The 20,065-nt window shown below is 33.8% G+C and overlaps 1 protein-coding gene across 1 annotated transcript in view; it reads left to right on the top strand.

Moving 5' to 3' along the window:
- dsb (scavenger receptor class B member debris buster) overlaps positions 1-19,756 on the top strand; it is a 110,518-nt gene extending 90,762 nt beyond the window's left edge. The window contains exons 5-11 of the mRNA XM_085957110.1: positions 665-868; positions 11,560-11,693; positions 12,288-12,409; positions 12,768-12,905; positions 14,046-14,164; positions 15,427-15,552; positions 16,618-19,756. Of these exons, the coding sequence (XP_085813236.1) occupies positions 665-868; positions 11,560-11,693; positions 12,288-12,409; positions 12,768-12,905; positions 14,046-14,164; positions 15,427-15,552; positions 16,618-16,968 (1,194 nt within the window). The 3' untranslated portion in view covers positions 16,969-19,756. The remainder of the gene's footprint in view (positions 1-664; positions 869-11,559; positions 11,694-12,287; positions 12,410-12,767; positions 12,906-14,045; positions 14,165-15,426; positions 15,553-16,617) is intronic.
- Positions 19,757-20,065: the final 309 nt, after the last annotated feature.

Genomic DNA, 20,065 nt, shown 5'->3' with positions numbered 1-20,065 from the left:
TTGCCTACCGATTCTCTGAATGCTGGTTGTCCAAATTCGAAAAGAAAATTTATATGTCAGAATAACCGAATCCAAAGGATTCAAAAAAAATTACTTTTCTGAAAATTATGTAATTACAATAATAAAACCAAAGAAGTAATAATAACGGACGAACAATACGTCGCACAGAATATAGGCTACTGAACGTAAAATGAAAATAATCGGCGCGCGTAAGTAATCGGGGCGGGGCACGGGCCGCGGGCGGGCTGCGCGTCTATAGTTATTCTACGTATATTTTTCGTAACGCCTTTGCGTCGGAGATCATGAGTAAAACATGTTCCATGTTAAAAGTGCAAAGTTATGAATTGTATAAAGCGTATACTCTATCTAATGGTAAATTGAATTGTATTAAATGGCATGTTTCATTATTCCGTCAGTAGTACTTACTTAGTACCTAGTAATTTACACTACCCCTTTTATTATAGTATTCCTTGGCTACATATTCATAACTTTTAATAATCCCAAATATGCTTGTTGTTTGTTTTTGCGGCTGTCTTGAAATAAATATTCCTGAAGGTAACCGTCTTTGAAACCAATACCCTCAATTGCCGGCATATTCCAGTTACGTACAAATTTATAATGTTATTTCTGAAATTCACGTATTGTTCTCATTGTATTCCGTCAGACCCTGTCAACGAAGAGCAACCAGTTGGGATATTTCATTCAGAAGACGATATCCTTGGCGCTGCTGATCGCAAAGGTGGAGCCGTTCGTGAAGGTGACTGCCGACGAGCTGGTCTTCGGCTACGATGACCCCCTCGTGATGCTGGCCCACAAGTTCTACCCCAGGAACAAAAGACCGATGAGTAAAATGGGACTTCTAATTGCGGTAAGTCAATATAGTGACGTAGAGGACGGATGCACTGACTGATTTGGAGGCCCCTTACTATAAAAAAATCAACAATTTCACGCCCATGAAATTTACTGTCAATGGTGTAGATAAGTATAATATAATATTCGCAATCTCTGCATTAATTTGTTGTTTCTTAACAACGCATGGTCTGGTCGACCTACTCTGACGAGACGTCATTGATTTTAATATTGTTAACTCATTGGAGTCAGGGTGAATTTTTCAGGATCACTTAAGGCTATATCACTGGGCTAGGCACGGTCTAAAATGATCGTGACTACGCGACGCGAAGATTGAGCAAACGACGCGTGCAGAACAAAACATAATTTGTCATAAAAATTCAACATGCGTCCATTTAATGTTATGTTTATTGTTCTATTAGTAATAATAATAATATATTCATTGACATGTTTTCTTTTTCAAGTAAATGGGTAACGTTTTTTAGTCAAGAATTAATTCCCCCGACGCCATCACAAAACAAATTGACGTGTTCACAGCTCGACTTTCGCTCTACGATTAACAGCGAGCCCGAAATTTCGTCACACCTATAGTTGAAAATTATTTGCCATATCACTGAAGTATGCTCTTAAAGCTACACTGATTTCTAAAATTGATATAACTCAGTAATTATTCATTTTATTTAAATAAATCTTTTCAACATTTATAGGTATTGAATTCTTTTATTATATACTTTTTGTATCTGTGGAATCAAGAAAACATGTCAAAATAGTATTTTTATACAAACAGAAATAAGTAGGTAAAAAGTCCATGATAGAAGTAAATTATAAAAGTGTATGTAGGGTTTGTCATTTTTTTAATTCAATTAAACCCTGTCTAAACCAAACTATAGTAGATAATAGTAAAAAAAATATCCGTTTATTTTTAAATTATCTCAAATTAATCCATTAAACCATACATAATTTTAGATATTTTAAAGATAGATGAATATTTTTTATCGATTATGGATTGCTATAATAGGCAGGGTATAATGATTTTTAAAATACTAACCAACACCATCTGTAATAAGTATGTATTCAACGAAAACAAATAAGTATGAAAGAAAAATTGTGCACAATTTTGTCGGATAGCCCAAAGCATACCTAAACTATTATGGTTTGGTTTAGGCAGGGTTTAATTGATCTTTAAAAACTAACTAACACCATTTATAAATTGTAGACCTTATTCAATAAAAACAAATACACATGACTAACTAAGTAAACCTACCTCCACCCTTCGCCACTGATGTACCATAAGATTCATATTTTCATTCATTCTGAATTATTCGATTTCCCATACTAATCTTTTAAATGATTGTACGTCTTTTCCTATGGCGTACTTCTCGGATAACGGTCCAATATAATATGGTTTAATCGATTTTTATAGAAAATTTATCTTCAATAATTGTGTTTCAATACATTCGACAGAAACTATTTGTTAGATTGTCGATTATTATATTACAGGTTATCACAACACTTTCAAAATATACATTGCACCTATAAAAACTAATTTAATCTGTTCTAAATTGGTAGGTACGTGTTTTTCCTACCCGATACGTTAATGCTACTCGATCTCGTATCCGGAATTTTGTACGTAAACAGTTCACCGCAGGACACTTATTCGTGCGCCGCAGTATATGAAACATGAGTTCGTGTAACATTTAATCAAATGACGAGTTCTTCGTTGAACATTTCACCGTGGACTATATTTGTACGTAAGCTACAACATGACGTGGCGAATTTATGAGATGTCTTTACTAGGTTAGGTTAGGTTAGGGTTAATCTAATTGGAACAGTACTATTTGCAAACTATCGCCGCATTTTGTAAGATACATACAAATGTATTCCACGGTGAAATGTTCAACGAAGAACTCGTCATTTGATAAAATGTTATACGAACTCATGTTTTACGTACTGCGGCGCACGAATAAGTGTCCCACGATGAACTGCATACGTATATCTTACATGTAACCACCCGATCTTTGGTCTTAATAAAACAAACAATATTCATTAGTATAGATACTATTATTATAGTAAAGGTGATCGGTTAGTGACCGACGGTTTATTTAATTATTACTTATTGACTAAAGGTAAAAAAATGATCAAATCATTACAGGTTAATGAGATCAAAAATTTACATCGTATTATTATTATTTTAAACGTAATTTTTTTAACCTTTGCAACATTTTATTACCCTCAGAGTAAAGTAGTTATTTATACTTACTTAATCGGAATAACAATTATCTATTCAATATTCATTTTTTACCGGAAAATATACAAACTAAATAAATAGTTTTTCTTTATTAAAAAACAATACTACAGCCAATACGTTACGATGTCAATTAATAGTCCTAAACCGCCGCCATCTTTAAATTAATAAAGCCTGAGCATAACTTTTTGCACAAGCAACGAGTGGTACACTTTTCAGCTGTTAAAATCAGATCCCAGACTGCATATTGATTCGCCATTTCTCGTTTCAAATTGAATTATAAAAAAATCTCACATCAAATATATTAACTATCAGTGTTATTTATAAATAATATACATTCCTGTTATTCATCAGCTGTCAAAGTCAGACTAGTCCTTCACACAAAAACCGGTGGTAATATCGATTTCAAAAAAATATGTAGCATTGATCTATGCATTACATTTGTAGAAGGTGTATTAATTAATGCTAGTGTATTATTTATTATTTAACTCATCTATAAGTGAACACGAGAGACGCGTCAGTATGAGCACCCTATATACAATGACAGGCAATGACAGGTCATCCATAGACAACGGGAGGGGCGGAAAGATAGGACCAGTCGTGAATGTATTGGCTTTCTCTTCAGTCGGCAATGCCTAAACACATTTTTTCCTTCGATTCAGTGATGGAAATGTTATTATTATTAAAATAATTTTAGTTATCATCTAAAAATATGCATGACAATGCCATGTTTATTATGTTATATATATACTAAATTTGTACACCTGCTTGTAAATTCTCGCGTACCTAACCGCGACCAGTGCATCTATTCTCTACACAAGACTGCTATTGGCGGCTATCGATATTTATGTTTGAGGTATTATAATTTTATTGTTACAATAAGTTAGCCGTCTAAACCGACAAAACTGCCTATCTAATAAGCACAATTGCCGATAGTAGTTCCATGCATGTGTACAGGCGCTATTATTTTAAACTATCATGACAATAACTGTTTACACGTAAAAGTGCTGACTGTCTCTCCAATCTCATTCTTCAAGAGTAAGCGAGACGCGAGGTTGTCATCTTATACTACTATCTGACAGGTCGTTTTGAAAATCGGAGCTCAAAATGAGTAGTTCGTTTTTTTACCGGCATGTTGCTATTGCTCAGGCGCAGGCGCAGATTGAAAATAATCTTACTTGCGGGCAATAAATCATCACAATTTGGAATCTTCCAATCCTGTTTGATTTATGCACGCAATCTTGCCAACTGCAGGATAATACATATTTCCCCATACATTTTCTTACTGTGCACAGTACATCCATGCACGTATAAATCAGTCGATCTAATAATCATGACGTAGGTATCAAATGGAGAAATATTCAAATAATTGTTTCAATTTTGATTTAAAATAAGATTCAAAGTCCTACAATCTGTCAGTCTGTCAGTGTGTTGATATTTATTTTATCCACTTCCATCACTGGTTTAATATCTCGTGAGTCACTCGATACAAGTTTTTTTTTATCATTGATTGCTAATTATTATTACAAATGTGAACTTGAAAAATAAACGTTGCATACTTATCTAAACAGCGTCGTTAACCCTGGTTAGTAATTATCTTAATTGCGAAGCTTTTTTCCATAAATGGATCGCTTTTTACAATGTAGGTGGATAAAGTTCATTCGTTGTTTTAAAAAAACATATTTTCCTTATTTGATATTAATGTCATTGTCTCACGAGTACTGTTTTTCCAGTTTTCGATGCATGGCAGAGTTCTCTCGCGAATATCATCCGTAAGGCATCCTGGCATTACGTTTGACAGTACACTGACCTTTATTAGTCATATGGATATACCTAATTACTTGTAAAAAGGCGCTACACGTGTTGGGTTTTGTCTTGAGTACTTCCCGGGTCTTTTCGAATGTTACCTTGTTACGGTATTAAAAATTCTCTATATCTCCTTAGTTAGAAGCAGACTTGAGAGTGGGCTTATTGTCTGGGAAAGGGTTGAGACTCATTTACTTTCGGCCGTATAGATATTATTCATGGCTCTATCCGACTAATTTTCTTTTGGGTATGCTTACATACTGTAGATTAAGGCATAAAGCCCACCAAAAAAGCGTTCGGTGCGCTCACTACTGAGTAGGCCCCCTCCCACCCTCCCACCCGCGCATTACCCTTCACCTATGTAATAAGGGGCTCAAGGAGCACAAAATAATTATTATTATCAGCGTCTCTCATAACAAAGCAATAAAAATATTATTAAATTTCTCGGGGCTTGTAATTAATATCGGACACGCAATAACTAAACAAAGAGTTCACTGTTCTTAAATAATGGCTTCTCGCCCGTCTATCGACGACGCTTCGAGGAGCGTGATTTTGCTTGCCGTGTTCAATGAATGGACTACGTTGTATTTTCGTTAATTCGTATCGCTGAGAAGCGAAAAACGGTGACTCATGGGGCAGGCGGGCACAATGCGTCGTCAAATCCAGTGTGCGCTGGCGTATTTGATTACGTTGTATTTTCGATGATTCACATAGAAAATGCGCGAGCGCCCCGCAAGCCTGCTTTAGTGGACTTTATGCCTAAGGTTTAGAAGGGATCTGTATTTAGCTACATATTTTTTTTTCGACTTATATTCTGTAATTCTTGGTAGTATTGACTTGTGTGTTTCTGATAATTATCTTAGACATCGAGGGCATACGTTGTTTGTCCTCTCGATGTGGTAAAGTATTAATGTGTCTCTTTCTTAGAATCACAACCTGTAACTAAAAGTAATTATGATAAATTGATAGTGATGTGATGACACTGTCTTGTGGTTCATTTTTTTTTACTCCCAAGGAGAGAGTACGTTTTATAACTTTGCACTTTTTTTGCACTTTTTACTAGGTACATGAAATACCTCGCATAAAATGAAATCTAATGAGATTCAGTTGTATTAATATAAGTAGTAATAAATAAATAAATAAATAAATAAATAGATAATTTATGTAAAAAAAAAAATATTTATAGAATAATAATATTGCATCATTTTCATCCTAGAGCCGGAGTGCAAAGTCATGAAGCACATACTCTACGTACCTATACGTGTGAGTGATTATCTTATGGGGCCCGTTGATGTTAGTCATAAATAACATAGGTAAATGTTAGTTTGAGAGATTTTGTTTGCCTAGGCCCTAGGCCCTAGGGGCCTAGGGTAATATTGTGTAGGTACTCGATTTGTGAGATAAGTACGTTTCTTTTTAAGATTTAGATATAATTTCAGAGCTGACCCAAAATTGCCGCCTACCGAAATATTAATATATTTTTTTAAATGAAGTAAGTATATTAGAAATGAAAATAGTTCATCATCATCGAAATATCAGAAAAACCTTTTTATTACCTACATTGTTTAATATTATGTGCGAAAATTGCACCACAGGCGATTTTTTTACTATCCATTCAACTGATTTATTAGAATAATAATAACACTTCAAATATTATAGTTTAATGACTTAATTTCCCCGCTAAGTATAGATAATTACATTTTGGTAGAAACATAATTTATGTGTATTATGAAAGGACGCTGAATCATTATTGAGACTTCGAGAGAATGCTTTTCACTTTATTTATATACAACTGTGATGCATGTCACCTGTCGTAGATCAGACATCTTGAACTCATATTATGTAGGTACCCATGTAACCGGTTCTATGCCTTCAGCGAGTTTTCTCGCTCTATGACGCCATGATCGACAGGCTGCACATACAAATTTCGCGAGTTATCTGGTCAAACTTTAAACCCGAATTACTAGCCACTGTCGATTGATTTGCATAATCTAAAATATTGAACATACAGTGATGTCTGTTTGAATAATTATGAAATACAAAACCACATATCAACGTATGTCGTTAAAAATCTGCGGCCTGTCAGATACTGCCATAGTAATATTGTGAGGCAAAGAAAAGGTTTTGCGTTAATTCTTTGATTTGACACAACCAGTGTCATCATTAGTATGCAACACACCTAAACACTCATATATTTTAACAATAGAGATAATATTGTATTTTGCCGCCACTTAAATCCTGCTGCCCGAGTGTTGTGCACCCCAACGTGCCGCGTCCCTATATAATTTATTAATTGTATGACCGTCAACTATTTCTAAACTAAACTTTGATACAGTTTGGTTATGAGGAATACAGCGGAAAACACATTTTGAAAATACCTGATATACTGGATTATTTATTAGTTTGGGTTAGTTTAGGTTAAGTTAGGTTGGGTTAGGTTAGGTTAGGTTAGGTTAGGTTAGGTTAGGTTAGGTTAGGTTTGGTTAGGTTAATCTAACAAATAATCCAGTATATCGGGTATTTTCAAAATGTGTTTTCCGCTGTATTCCTCATAACCGAACTGTACCTAAGCTTTTAGTTTTAAATCATGTGATAAATCCATTTTATACCCAATAAATTTAATAATAACATGTGGTAATAAGATAGGAGGGATACATAGTTTAACGATTTTTTTTTAAAATATTTAGTTTTAGATAATTAGGTATTGTTAAAATGTAAAATGTAAATAATTAACAATAAATTTTCTCAAATTGCAAGCTTCGTTTTTATACGCTAGGTGCCTCTGGTAGACAGAGCATTCACCTTATTAAAACACACTGGCTCTGAGGGACAGAATAATATATTGTAATATTTGCAAAAACCGACTGTACCATAAAAATGTCATAATAGAGGTACATAAAAAAGAAATAGAATATTCTATTTTAGTTATATTACTATCATAATATATATGATATATTTTTAAGTAGGTATATATTATAATGTAACTGTGACATTTATGTGTACTTTGTAATTACTTTAAGAGATGTCGCTAGTTGACTTTCAAAATAAGGAAGATTTTTCCAGGAAGTCTTCTTCTACAAATATTTGATAAGGAAAATTTCAAAATATTTTTTAATACGTAAGTATAATAATTGTTGATCAAATATGAAGGCTTTGTGCAAAGACTATGAAATATTTGAAATAAGTACTTACTTAATAAAGTGTTTGTTGCTGTAAAAATTTTAAAAAGTTGCTGTCAAAAAAAAAAAATTTTTCACTAATCATTGTAAATATTTATTTTATACTTTAAATTGCCATTACCACACCACGGTGGAACAGCATTACGGCAGTTTTTTTCATGGTATTTTTAATGTTTCAAAAGCAATTAGACATAACAATATTCACGCTTACAATCCATATTTATATAATTCGTCAATTGATAAATATGGTATTGTTGAGTCGGATGAAATGTGGATGGATTCGAAATTGGCACTCTCATGTGGCAAGAAGTGAGAATTGGACTCGTCCATGTTCCCATTATTAGTCACTCGTGGTCAACGATTGATGACAGTGATACATGCGTGGCCAATAACGTCTGACGTACATGTGCGTAGCGATTGACATTGTGTGGAACATTTTACTTACTTATTTTTACGTAAATTTTATGTAAAAATGAGCGTCAAAATGATTTGTCAGGCTATCCCTTGTATGGGGGCTGACAGAGTTCTAGCCTGGGGACCCGGCGTGGCGGGTCGACTTGATAAGTGAAATAAACACACATTACAAATTTTCTTCTAATGTCGAAAAAAGTTGCCTGCTTGAAGAGTATTAACATTATATAATAAGTAGAGACCGGATTATATGCATTTGCATATGCAATTACATATTTAGCCCATTCTCACCGGTTATTGCATATTTTACCTAAAATCTAGTGATGATGCATATTTTCGCTATATTTACTAACAATATTGTGTAGTATACTTTGTCGCCGGCCAAACCTATTAGCCGCACGGCTCTTAGAGCGCACTTAGTAGCCGCGCGTCTAATATTTTGGTAGGATAATATTATGAGGCCAAGTAAAACACAGACTCATGCGAGACAAGGACGGACGATACCGTTCTGCATTGCGCTCGCCTACTGCAGCACTCCTCCCACTAGGCAATTAAATTACGCATGTTATTGTTGACTCGCTCATTGCATCAGTTAAGTTTTTTATTTATTTCTGCTAAGTTTAATGTGTACCATGCCTCCCGAAAAAAAAAGTGTCCTGGAACATTTACATACGACGGAAATATTTTATATTGTTGAGTTTGGAAGAAAAATATTTCGTCAACAATAAGTGCCAACAGTGCCTCAGTGGATGTGGAACAGTCCTTTCCACTTATAAAAATATCTTGAGTGATCGAAGACACAATCTTACTACTGAACATTTTGAACAGTACCTGATTGTTAACGTTTACAAGAGTAACAAAATGTTAAATAATTGTTAATTAATAATTATCGTCAATACTTACTAATTCCATGCTGACTTTGAAATAAAAAAACTAAAAATTAATATTTTTTTACTATTTAATGTTGCATATTTTGACACTTTTCATGCATATTTCAAGCCATTATGTTGCATCTAATAATAAGTATCTAATAATTGTGTGATGCAATTTTTTATTATTGTGTCAATATTCGACTACTTCATAATTCAAATGGATTTGTACAACAATATACCATTAATTTTACCTGAATATTTTTCTGTAGAGCATTCCACTGCCTTTAATCCTAGCGATGGGTAGGGAGGCTTACCAAAGATCCTGTTCTGGGGGCTTGCTTCAGGATGTGGGGGCCATGATCCACGTAGTCAGCATTATAGTCAATTATTAGTTTATTGCCGTAAAGTCAACAGTGTTTGTTTTATTGCAGCCACCATATAATTACTTGCACAAACTAAACTTGATCTTGACTCTCGGTTACTTGTCAAGGTAAACGTGACATTAACAATTAAATATTGTCTATTAATTTTATATTATACTTAAAGGCAATGATAATATTATGGCTATTATGTCATTGATAGTGCTGTATCATATTATTATGACAAGTACTTATTTAAAATTATCATGAAATATGTTATAATAAGTACACGATATTATATTTATTTTATGTCAATCCGTAAATATAATCACCTCTTGATATATTATGGAGGTAGATCGAAATAAATATTTCGCGATCAATTTTCCAGTGAATCCAAAACATCTATGAAAATATTCAAAACTACACAAAAAAAATATTTTAATAGTCTTAACTAATTTCACTATACGTATTAAACAATATAGAAAATGAATCTACAATAAAAATATAATATTAATAATGGATCACCTAGCACTTTTCACTAGGGTTACCATCAAGTGGCGAAGGGTGGGATTAGTCTGTGAAGATGCGACATAAATATTGCATACTAAACTTGTCAGTCATACGCAGGGCTCAAATTGGAGCGGACCGCACTGTAAAATTGGTAAAATTATCACTCCGTCTCGTGGAAAAAATAATTTGACCGTCTGGGCTAGATAGGCCATATTATTATAACAAAAAACTCCAATATACTTATTTTTAGCACACATAAAATTTAATAACTATGTTAATATTTTCAGAAAATTGTTAAACTTTTTCATTTCGAGCGCTGGTCATACGTATTTGTTTTCATTGAACTAAGACAACAAATTGCAGATAGTGTTGGTTAGTTTTTAAAATTCAATTAAACCCTGCGTAAACCAAGCCATAATAGTTAACAGTCAAAAAATATTTGTCTATCTATGAAATATCTAAAATTATGCCATTAAATCATAATTTTAGATACTAACATGAATTTTGAAAAACTATCACCATCTGCAATTAATTTGTTCAATGAAAACATTATTTTACGTATGACAGAAAAGATGTCCACATTTTTTGTCAAATCTCTACAAGCTATCTTAACTATGATGGGTTAGTTTAGGCAGGGTTTAATTGCATTTTAAAAGCTAACCAGCATTATCTGCAAATTGTATTATTAGTTCAATGAAAACAAATACGTATTACCTACTTAACTGACAAAGTTTAGTGTGCACTATTTATGTCAGATCGTACCAGGCCACCACCACCTTTCGCCACTGCTACCACCATATTGTTTCAATTTTTAAAATAACGTTTCAAACAACAGCTGGTTTGTTAGGCAAAATATTAAAAGCTTGCATTGGTTTAGGCTATTTAGGGCTCCGGATATAATAAATGAAAACCGTATCCACAATATAATCTTTTTACATCTACAGTATCCTAAAGAAAGCACGAAGATTGTATATTAATCTAAAATATAAATTCTATATTATACGTCACCCTGCCATGCCCAAGCATTGGCGCTTAGGGCAAACACAATGTTGCGACACTTCTATTAGTACATCGCCAAGTCTCCCACTTCCCGTCATATGAGACCTGCAATGCGTAGATCGCGTTACAAACACTCGTGTTTGTGAGCCGACACAGTAGCGACTGTGTTCTGGATGCTGCCAGAGAGTACAACACCCCGTACCCTCCTGGTACAATATCAAGGGTTCCATCACCATAGTCGACCCTCCCTCACCCTGCAGTGATGCTAAAGTATAAATACCTACTCTGAATACTATTATGAGTCTAATTTGTGTATATTTTAATTCCAGAGAAACGGAACATTGAACGAGGTGTCAACGATTTATACGGGTCATGCCGGAATGGACACATTTGGATATTTGGACAGGCTGAACGGTCTTGACCATCTACCTTACTGGCGGGATAGGCCATGCACAGATATCAGGTAATAAAGAATTATATACATTAATCGTGTTCTCTACTCACACTACTGCTATGACATTTATTTGCCAATTTTCAAGGCGTGTAAAAAGGCAATTTGTCACGACGAGTATATTTTATAAGCAGCTAATAATGCTCGAGACTGACAAGTTTAACGTGAGGCTCCACTGCATAGTGTCAGCTATGCAGCGGAGCCTCACGTTAGACTTGTCAGTCTCTACGCGTTGTCATTATTATTTAGTTGAACAATCTTGCAAACCTTGTGTAAAATCGTTTATGCAGTCGAGTAAGTAATCACAATGAACATAAAAAAATCACAGCCATTGCGTGTGTCAGAAAATCGGAATGCCAACTGAATGTTTTTAATATTTGTGTGTGTATTTGAGTTACCAACTTAATCATACTTCATGTGTTTGCCTCATTCTATTTATAGTCCAAATTCTTTAAGTGAATACCAGGTGTCAAATGAATCATAAATAACATCACGAATACAAAGCTTTCATACGAGTTTAAGATAGGTAGGTACTGACAACTCCAACACCGGCCATTGCTCTCAATGACAGAATGTTAATTTCTTCTTTATTTTTGTTATCCACAGAGCATCTGAAGGATCGTTTTTTCCTCCAAGAGACGTGACAAAGTCCGACATAGTCCACGTGTACGACAAAGACCTGTGCAGAATCCTTCCACTGCAGTATAGAGGACCGACAGTTAAAGATGGTTAGTATATACATAATTAAAAAATATGTATGCGTATTCTCATGGAATCCCAGACACAGCTCGTGGAACCTGGTTGGGAATGACTCCTTTAAAATCATGAGACTCACCTGCTCTCTGTATCACATTCAAATTTTAAAATTGTCACTCTGAGTAATTCAATATTAAATTTACTTTTATTCTCTTCTAGGCTTTACCTAAATGCTAAGTAAAGCTACAACAATTTTTTAAGCTTTTGCAATTATTCATAAATTCTTGTATACTTAGTAAAAAGACGAAAAGTAGTTAAGTACCTACTGTGAAATTTATTATAAATTTGCTATGAATATGATAATAAATGTGAGGTGATGTGAATTTTCAGGAATCAGTGCTGACATCTATACACCTCCAGAAAATGTCTTTCAAACAATCGAGAGAGTACCAGACAATAAGTGTTACTGTCCCGGAACAGAATACTGTCCTCCCAAAGGGCTACAGAATATAAGTCCATGCCAATACGGTAAGCAAATTCTATATTTAATTTTCCTGCAATTTGAGAATGCCCTCTCCAGGGAACTCAGAAATAATGGGAACTGCGCATCTATTCTATACAGAACACTGCTTTAGGCCACTACGGCAGCTATCTATAGTAGGTTTGTAACGAAGTTTTACCACTTATTGTATCAATTACAATAAGTGATATGTTTTAATAGCACATCTTTTGGCTGTGGTAAATTTTAGATTGATATAGACAGTTTTGACTATTTAGACGGCTAACTTATTGTAATTGTTACAATAAGTGCTAATACTTCAATACAAACCTACCCTAGATAGCTGACGTAGCGGCTGAAAACAGTCTTGTGTATAGAATAGATGCGCTGAAATACCTAACGGGTAAGGAGTAACAGGCAACCGATCTCGAGTGCAGCAGAATAAGGGATAAACTTAAACACATGTCAAGAATACGCTATACGTCGAATACTGACAACTGCTCTCGGTTTATGCATTAATGCTCATTTAATATTGGTGTATTACACACACTATTGCACGTGTGGTTCATTTTCGTAGCACACTCACACATTCAAAACCTGTAGTGTATTGAATATAGCTTATCGGAATTCTATAATATATATCGTCACTGTTCTGGCAGAAGACACTAATTCGAAAAAATGACATATTGAGTTAGTTATACCAAAATGTTCCTTATTTCAAACTTTACTGTCTGGAAACCTTCTTAATAAATAAGCAGTCTTTATTTTAAAGTCATCCTTTTTACGATTACTTAATAAACTCACATGATAGACCATTTCAAACATTTTAACAACTTCAAAGTCAAATTACTCAAAACGAGTATTCTCCAGTTAGTGTGTTCTGCCAGAACAGAGACGATATTATATTAATCAGTCCTCTCCAACAAATCCGAAACATTGAAGAAAGAAGGAGAAATAATAAATCTGATGCTAATAAGGATACTTTTAATTGCATGTTCAGAAAAACTAAAAAAGAAGGTCTTGAATCTAATTCTGAATGGAAAATGGTCAATTGGCAGCTCATTACATACATTTTTTGTTTAAAGCGCAGTAAAAAATCTTTATAGGTAGGTACCTACCTTATGAAACTACTGATTTATGTTACCAATGCAAATGTTTATATTTTTCAGATGCTCCGGTCTATTTATCATTTCCTCATTTCTATGAAGCTGATCCAGCTCTGATAGAGCCATTTGAAGGTTTGAAACCCGACAAAGAAAAGCACGAGACCTACTTCAAAATACAACCGGTACTTCATCTCATAACTACCTTAATAATCTACTTAGTTGGGAAATTAGTATGAACTTTTATGCCATATTTAACTTAACAAAAACAAAGTGCAACATATCAATATTTTTGTGTTATATACAGTTTTATTAAAACTGTTTAACATAATCTAAAATATAACACTGTTACTTTTATAAGTCAATAGTAAAGTAAATAGGTATAGATCACATGGAGTCAATTATTGTTCTCCGTGAGTTAACAGCGGGGATAAGCTGTTACATATAATCATACCCCATGGCCCCCACATCCTGAAACGGTCTCGCAGGCTAGAATCTTTGGTGGGCCCCCCCTACCTATCGCTAAGGTTACAGGCAAGGTGACACTACGTCGCTATAGGATTGGTTTTTCGAATATCCATTTTTGTCGAAATCGACCTTTTAATGCAGAAAGCTTTTTTGTATCTAAATGGACTAGAACCATCCTTTTCTTTAAATTACTTTGTTATAGTAATGAATACATCATTCATATGCTGTAAAAATAACAATTTAAATATCTCCATGTATTTAAATATAGGATTATGAAATTGGTTTTTCTGCTCCTGAACATTTGGTCTATTCGACAAACCAATCCTACAACGACGACTATACAACCATTTTCCAAATGGTGTTTGAGGTAAAATTATTTAGCGATTTTTGTATTTTTGAAAACATCTAGGTACTTAGGTACTTGAATTATGGAGTTTTTGAGTATTGACATACAATTAATATCAAAAATTGTATCGCATAACCACATATTATAAAATGTTAATATCTTTGAAGTAAACTTTTAACTAAGTTAACTAAGACTTTTTTACTATTAGAGCAAATTTTTAATGTGCATTTATCTCACTTATCGGTCACTTCCTGTCAGCCTCCCCCCCCCCCTTGTGGGGACCATGATCATACCGCATTAGCACGAGTTTCAATAATTTTTGCAGAAAACTAGACAATAATAATTATAGTCTGATGGCCATTGTGAAAAATAAATTGATGCAAGTACTTAGTACAGTACGCAATTGTAGCCATAACAATAAACAAAATACCCCTGCCTAATTCATGCACACTAGAAGAAATCGCATCTCGCAAGTTCAAGGTTAACTTGTTACACTATAACCAGTGTCACAAAAATGCATCGAAATTGACAAAATCATGAAGGAGTCTTCACAGATAGGAAAGGTTTCCTTATCAAAAGAAGTAAGTAGGTACTTATCAACATCTCTTCAATGTGAAATTCTGACTGTTTTAGAAACTTGGAGTTCCTGTGGAAGGCAAAGTGCGTGTTCAGCTGAATCTCAGAGTGGAGCAGGCCAAGAACGTAGCGAGTGTTGCTAAATTCCCTGACATCATATATCCGGTCATGTGGATTGAAGAGGTTGGTAATTAATACATGGAGATCCCACATTGCTATGTCCTATACTTAATGTAGTAATTCTGTCATTGTTTTATGTTTTTCTGTCAAGTTAAAGAAATACATTTTTCTCGGTAACCATTATCTACTTTCTTATTATATAAGAATACTTGTGTACTTTATTTGATAACAGCAAGAACTCAGCAACCTTCTGTGTACATACCACCGATCCACTGATAATCATAATTATGGTTAGAACACCAAAATTATTGTCTGAATATAGTTGTACCAGTGAACGTTTAATGGCACACTGAAACTATAATTTAATAAACAAAACACACAGGTCAGTGGCTTAGCTAGCTATTGGCTCAGTATGCAAAATATTGGAGCCCAACCACTCAAGGGGGCCACAATCTCGTGTTATTCTCTAACCAATAGTTAGTTGTTAATGGAATTCCAATATATTTTATAACATCGACGAAAGTTATATTTTATATTTATATATTATCAATCATAATACATACAACCTTTAGTAATATAAATCCGTAACCCACAAGCAAGAAAGAAGCAAATATTTTTAAATCACCTATAACTAGTTATAATGTAAGATATTATATTATTACATAACATCTAATAAGATGATAAATATTTAATTGTGTGTATTATAATTATAATATAATAAAAGGGCACGTCCAGACGCATGTAATGTAACGAGAATTTGTCGTCCATACGTTCTACAATCCTTACATGTAATCCTCGTAGCGACGTTCGCGCTGATCCATCGGCGGTCAGTTTTTGACACGAACACAAAGGCGCTTGCAGTGCTCGATAATTCAAACAACAACAGGATTCGCGTAGAGATTGTGTACCGTGCATACAATCCGCATTACATTATATTTTACATTACACATTGTCTGAACCTGGCATAAGGGAAAATAGTGACATTTAATTTTTAGAAATACATTATTTATAATAGATTTTTAGAAATGTCTCATTAGATATTTGCATAGAGGCCCAATATTTGTAGCTACGTCACTGATACTGGTATAAAATTGAATTATCTATACACCTGTTTGTCTCTGATTCCAGGGTATATCCGAGCTGACCCCTGCCATCAAGCGGTGGGTATACTTAGCTACCACCTTCACATCGGTAGCCGCGCCTCTGGTGGCGTACGGCATGATAGTCTTCGGGGTGTTCCTGCTCATGTGTGTCTTCGTCAGAGCGTATAAGAGCTTTGTCTTCAACCGAGACACCATAGAACTCATCGAGATGGGCAAAAGACAGATTAGGAGGGGTTCAAACTTGATAGTCAATAGCCAACACCGGCTAATGGTGGCCAGGGATTCATATGTTCCTCTTCCGACGTCATCGAGTAGTACAGGACTTAGATTGGCCAATAGTCATAATAAAGACGATGAAGAAGGCCCGATGCTGTGATAATCAGACACTAGTGTAAGAACAAGACTTATAAATTTGAAAAAAAGTGACTTATATTTTTTTTTTAATAACTATGAACCAAATAGTGATAATTATAAGTGATTGGTGTTATGATTTAAGACTATGATAGATCCAAAGTTATTAGTTTTTAATTTGGATAAGGTTTAAAACATTCCATGGACACTGAAAATTGTAATTTTAATGGTTGACGCTACTAACATTAATTTCTTACAGATAGTAAAATGACAGTTCATAGGTAGGTAAATAAAACATTGACACACATTCCATTTCCGTTTCACACAACATATTCTAGATATTAGGGAATCATCAAAATATAATAAAATTACTTCACATGTACCTAATGCAACCTTTATGACACTTGTCAAATTTTTATATTCACACCCAAATACATAAGACCATTAGGGTATCAAAATGTTTTGACCTGAGAGCTTTATAGCGCCTGTATGTATGGATTTACTGCCACCTATCTATCATGATACAAACTGTTTACACATTGTAAAAGTGATAAATCTCATTCTTGAAGCGTAAGCGAGATGTGACGTTGTCATTGTATGGTGCTATTTGACAGGTTCAGACTGGTTTGTAGATAATCGGTAAACGTCAAAATGTTCTGTGCGGTGTAGTTCATATATCTTTTGGCAGGTTCGCCACTATCGTTCTACAACGTCATGCGAGTACTAATTATTGCGTGAAAATTCAGAAGCTTCTGAACTTGTTTTACATGTGTTTACAATGTGCATTTTCTTGCGATAATACGTACCATCAGCAGTAAATCCATGAACGTGTAAACGGGATTAAAAATATTAGACAATGTGCGATGATTGCTTCAACATAATTATTACTGTCATATGCACAGTGACAGACACAAAATAAATTGTCAAATATAATATTAAATAATATAATCTCTCTAAAATTCAATACTTACATCATATTATTACTACCAAGGAAGCCTAAAATATCTACCATCATCAGCATTCAGAGTTTTGACTGCCTGCAGGAAACTGTTTCATTCCACCATTCCTTATAGTGCCTGTACGCGTGCATGGATTTATTTGCAGCAATAGTGAGTACTTTAAACTATCGTGACAATAACTGTTTACATGTAAAAGTGCTCACTGTCTCTCATTCTTCTAGAGTAAGCGAGACGCGATGTTGTCATTTTATAGTACTATTTGACAGGTTGTAAAAATCAGTTAACCTCAAAATGAGTTTAAGCGGCATAGTTCGCTTTTTTGCCGGCAGATTCGCCACTATCATTCTACTACGCAGGAGTAGATCGAAAAAATCCCAGCTGTCGCATGAAAATTCAGAAGCTTCCGAACTTTTTTGATTCATGCATTCAATCTTGCTATTTGCATGACAATACGTATTTACACATGCATTTTCTTGTTATAGCCGCGATAATACGTACTGTCAACAGTTAATCCATGCATGGGTAAACGGGGTATTAGAATAATTTGTTTCTTCCCACACAATTCAGTCACTTTAGTTTGACTTCTTTTTCCTTCTGGTCTAATGAAAAGGAGCTTCTTGTGTAGTTGGGTTTTATTCCATCCATGTGATAATATATGGCCTGTCCAATGGAGTCGTCTCACATTTGTGAGATAATAATATAAAGATCGTTGCACAACACATATAGTTCATACTTGTATCTTCCTCGTTATGTGCCATTTAGATCATTTGTTTATTTGATAATGCCTAGAGCTCAGTATGAATCTGAAGAGACTTCATACAAATTCACATTCAAGAGAAAACAATGACCTTATGCTACCACAACATTAAATAAAGTATGTGCTTTTTTTTCATTATGTGGTGAAAGAGGAATTTCAACTGGTCCGAGTAAAAGATTTAAATGGACAAGGAAATTCGGTTCTGGGCACCTCTTTTACTTAATGGCTACCCATGTAAACTGATATTGAGATACTGACGTTGATTTATTTTTCTCTTTGAAGTAATTATTATACATACCTCAACAATCTATCAATTTTGTTTTGGGAAATGATGTTTTTTTTAGTTTTGTAACAAAAAGATATAAAATTAAAAATTGTTTTTGTTGAAATTGGCCCAATAATAAATTATTACATATTGTTGCTTTTACAGTACCTATTGATACTTTATCCATAAACATAAAATAAATGAATGATGATATTATTGTATCTATGGAAATGGTGGATATTGGAAATGGACAAATCATACTGTAATACAAAATGCTTTAATGACGCCACATTCTATAACGTCTTCGTTTATCATAAGAATAAGCCCAATAATTAGGTATCCCCCACTCCATGAACCATATAGACCAAAAACAACGTTTCATCCAAAAATACTGAAAGATTTTACAAAATTGAAGGATTGAAAGTATTAGGTCTAAGTGCCAAAAATTTCTATAACAAGATTTTTACTTCAATACAATCTATATCCCAAGCCTAATGATATTCTGAAGGGTCTAAGTTCCTAACTCTACCATTTTTGTCACACAAATATATTAAAATATGGGCAGGGTCTATGTGCCCCTACATACCCCTCTACATAGAATGATTCAATATTGTCCATGTATAAATATTTTATTCTTCCTTTGTTTATTATATCTTTAGATTTATGTAAAGTTATCAAATTATATGTTCTTCTGTAACTTTGTAAAAATAAAAATGTAAGTGTTTTATTCTTTTTTCTATTATATCTCAGTTTCACATTTTTGGCACTTAGACCCTATAATAGACTTTCAACCATTCTATTTATAATTGTATAGTTTGAACTCATATTTTTATCAGTGTATCTTTGATTATTTGGTCCTGGCTTATGCCTTATGCTGGATTTTACAAAGGTCTGATTCTAGTAATGCCCTTTATTTATAAGCTTTTATATAATTTAAACTATGTACCTATATGCAATGTAAATAAGTCAAAGCAGTTATTTTTTTATGAAAAATATACATTTTAATATAGTATTTATTTTTTAAATTATGCTTCATAATAATTTGGACTGCTTCAGTTATAAAATCATTGGTAAATTTTATTGCTCAAATTTTTAAAGAATTTTAAATTTTAAAAAAAGATGTAAGTACATGATATGCATT

Source organism: Rhyacophila brunnea, unplaced genomic scaffold (assembly GCF_057557595.1).
Source record: "Rhyacophila brunnea isolate RB1 unplaced genomic scaffold, BYU_Rbru_1.0 scaffold_6, whole genome shotgun sequence".
Taxonomy (NCBI): Eukaryota; Metazoa; Arthropoda; class Insecta; order Trichoptera; family Rhyacophilidae; genus Rhyacophila; species Rhyacophila brunnea.
The sequence above is the reverse complement of the archived record's forward strand: the minus strand, read 5'-3'. Positions and strand labels throughout refer to the sequence as shown.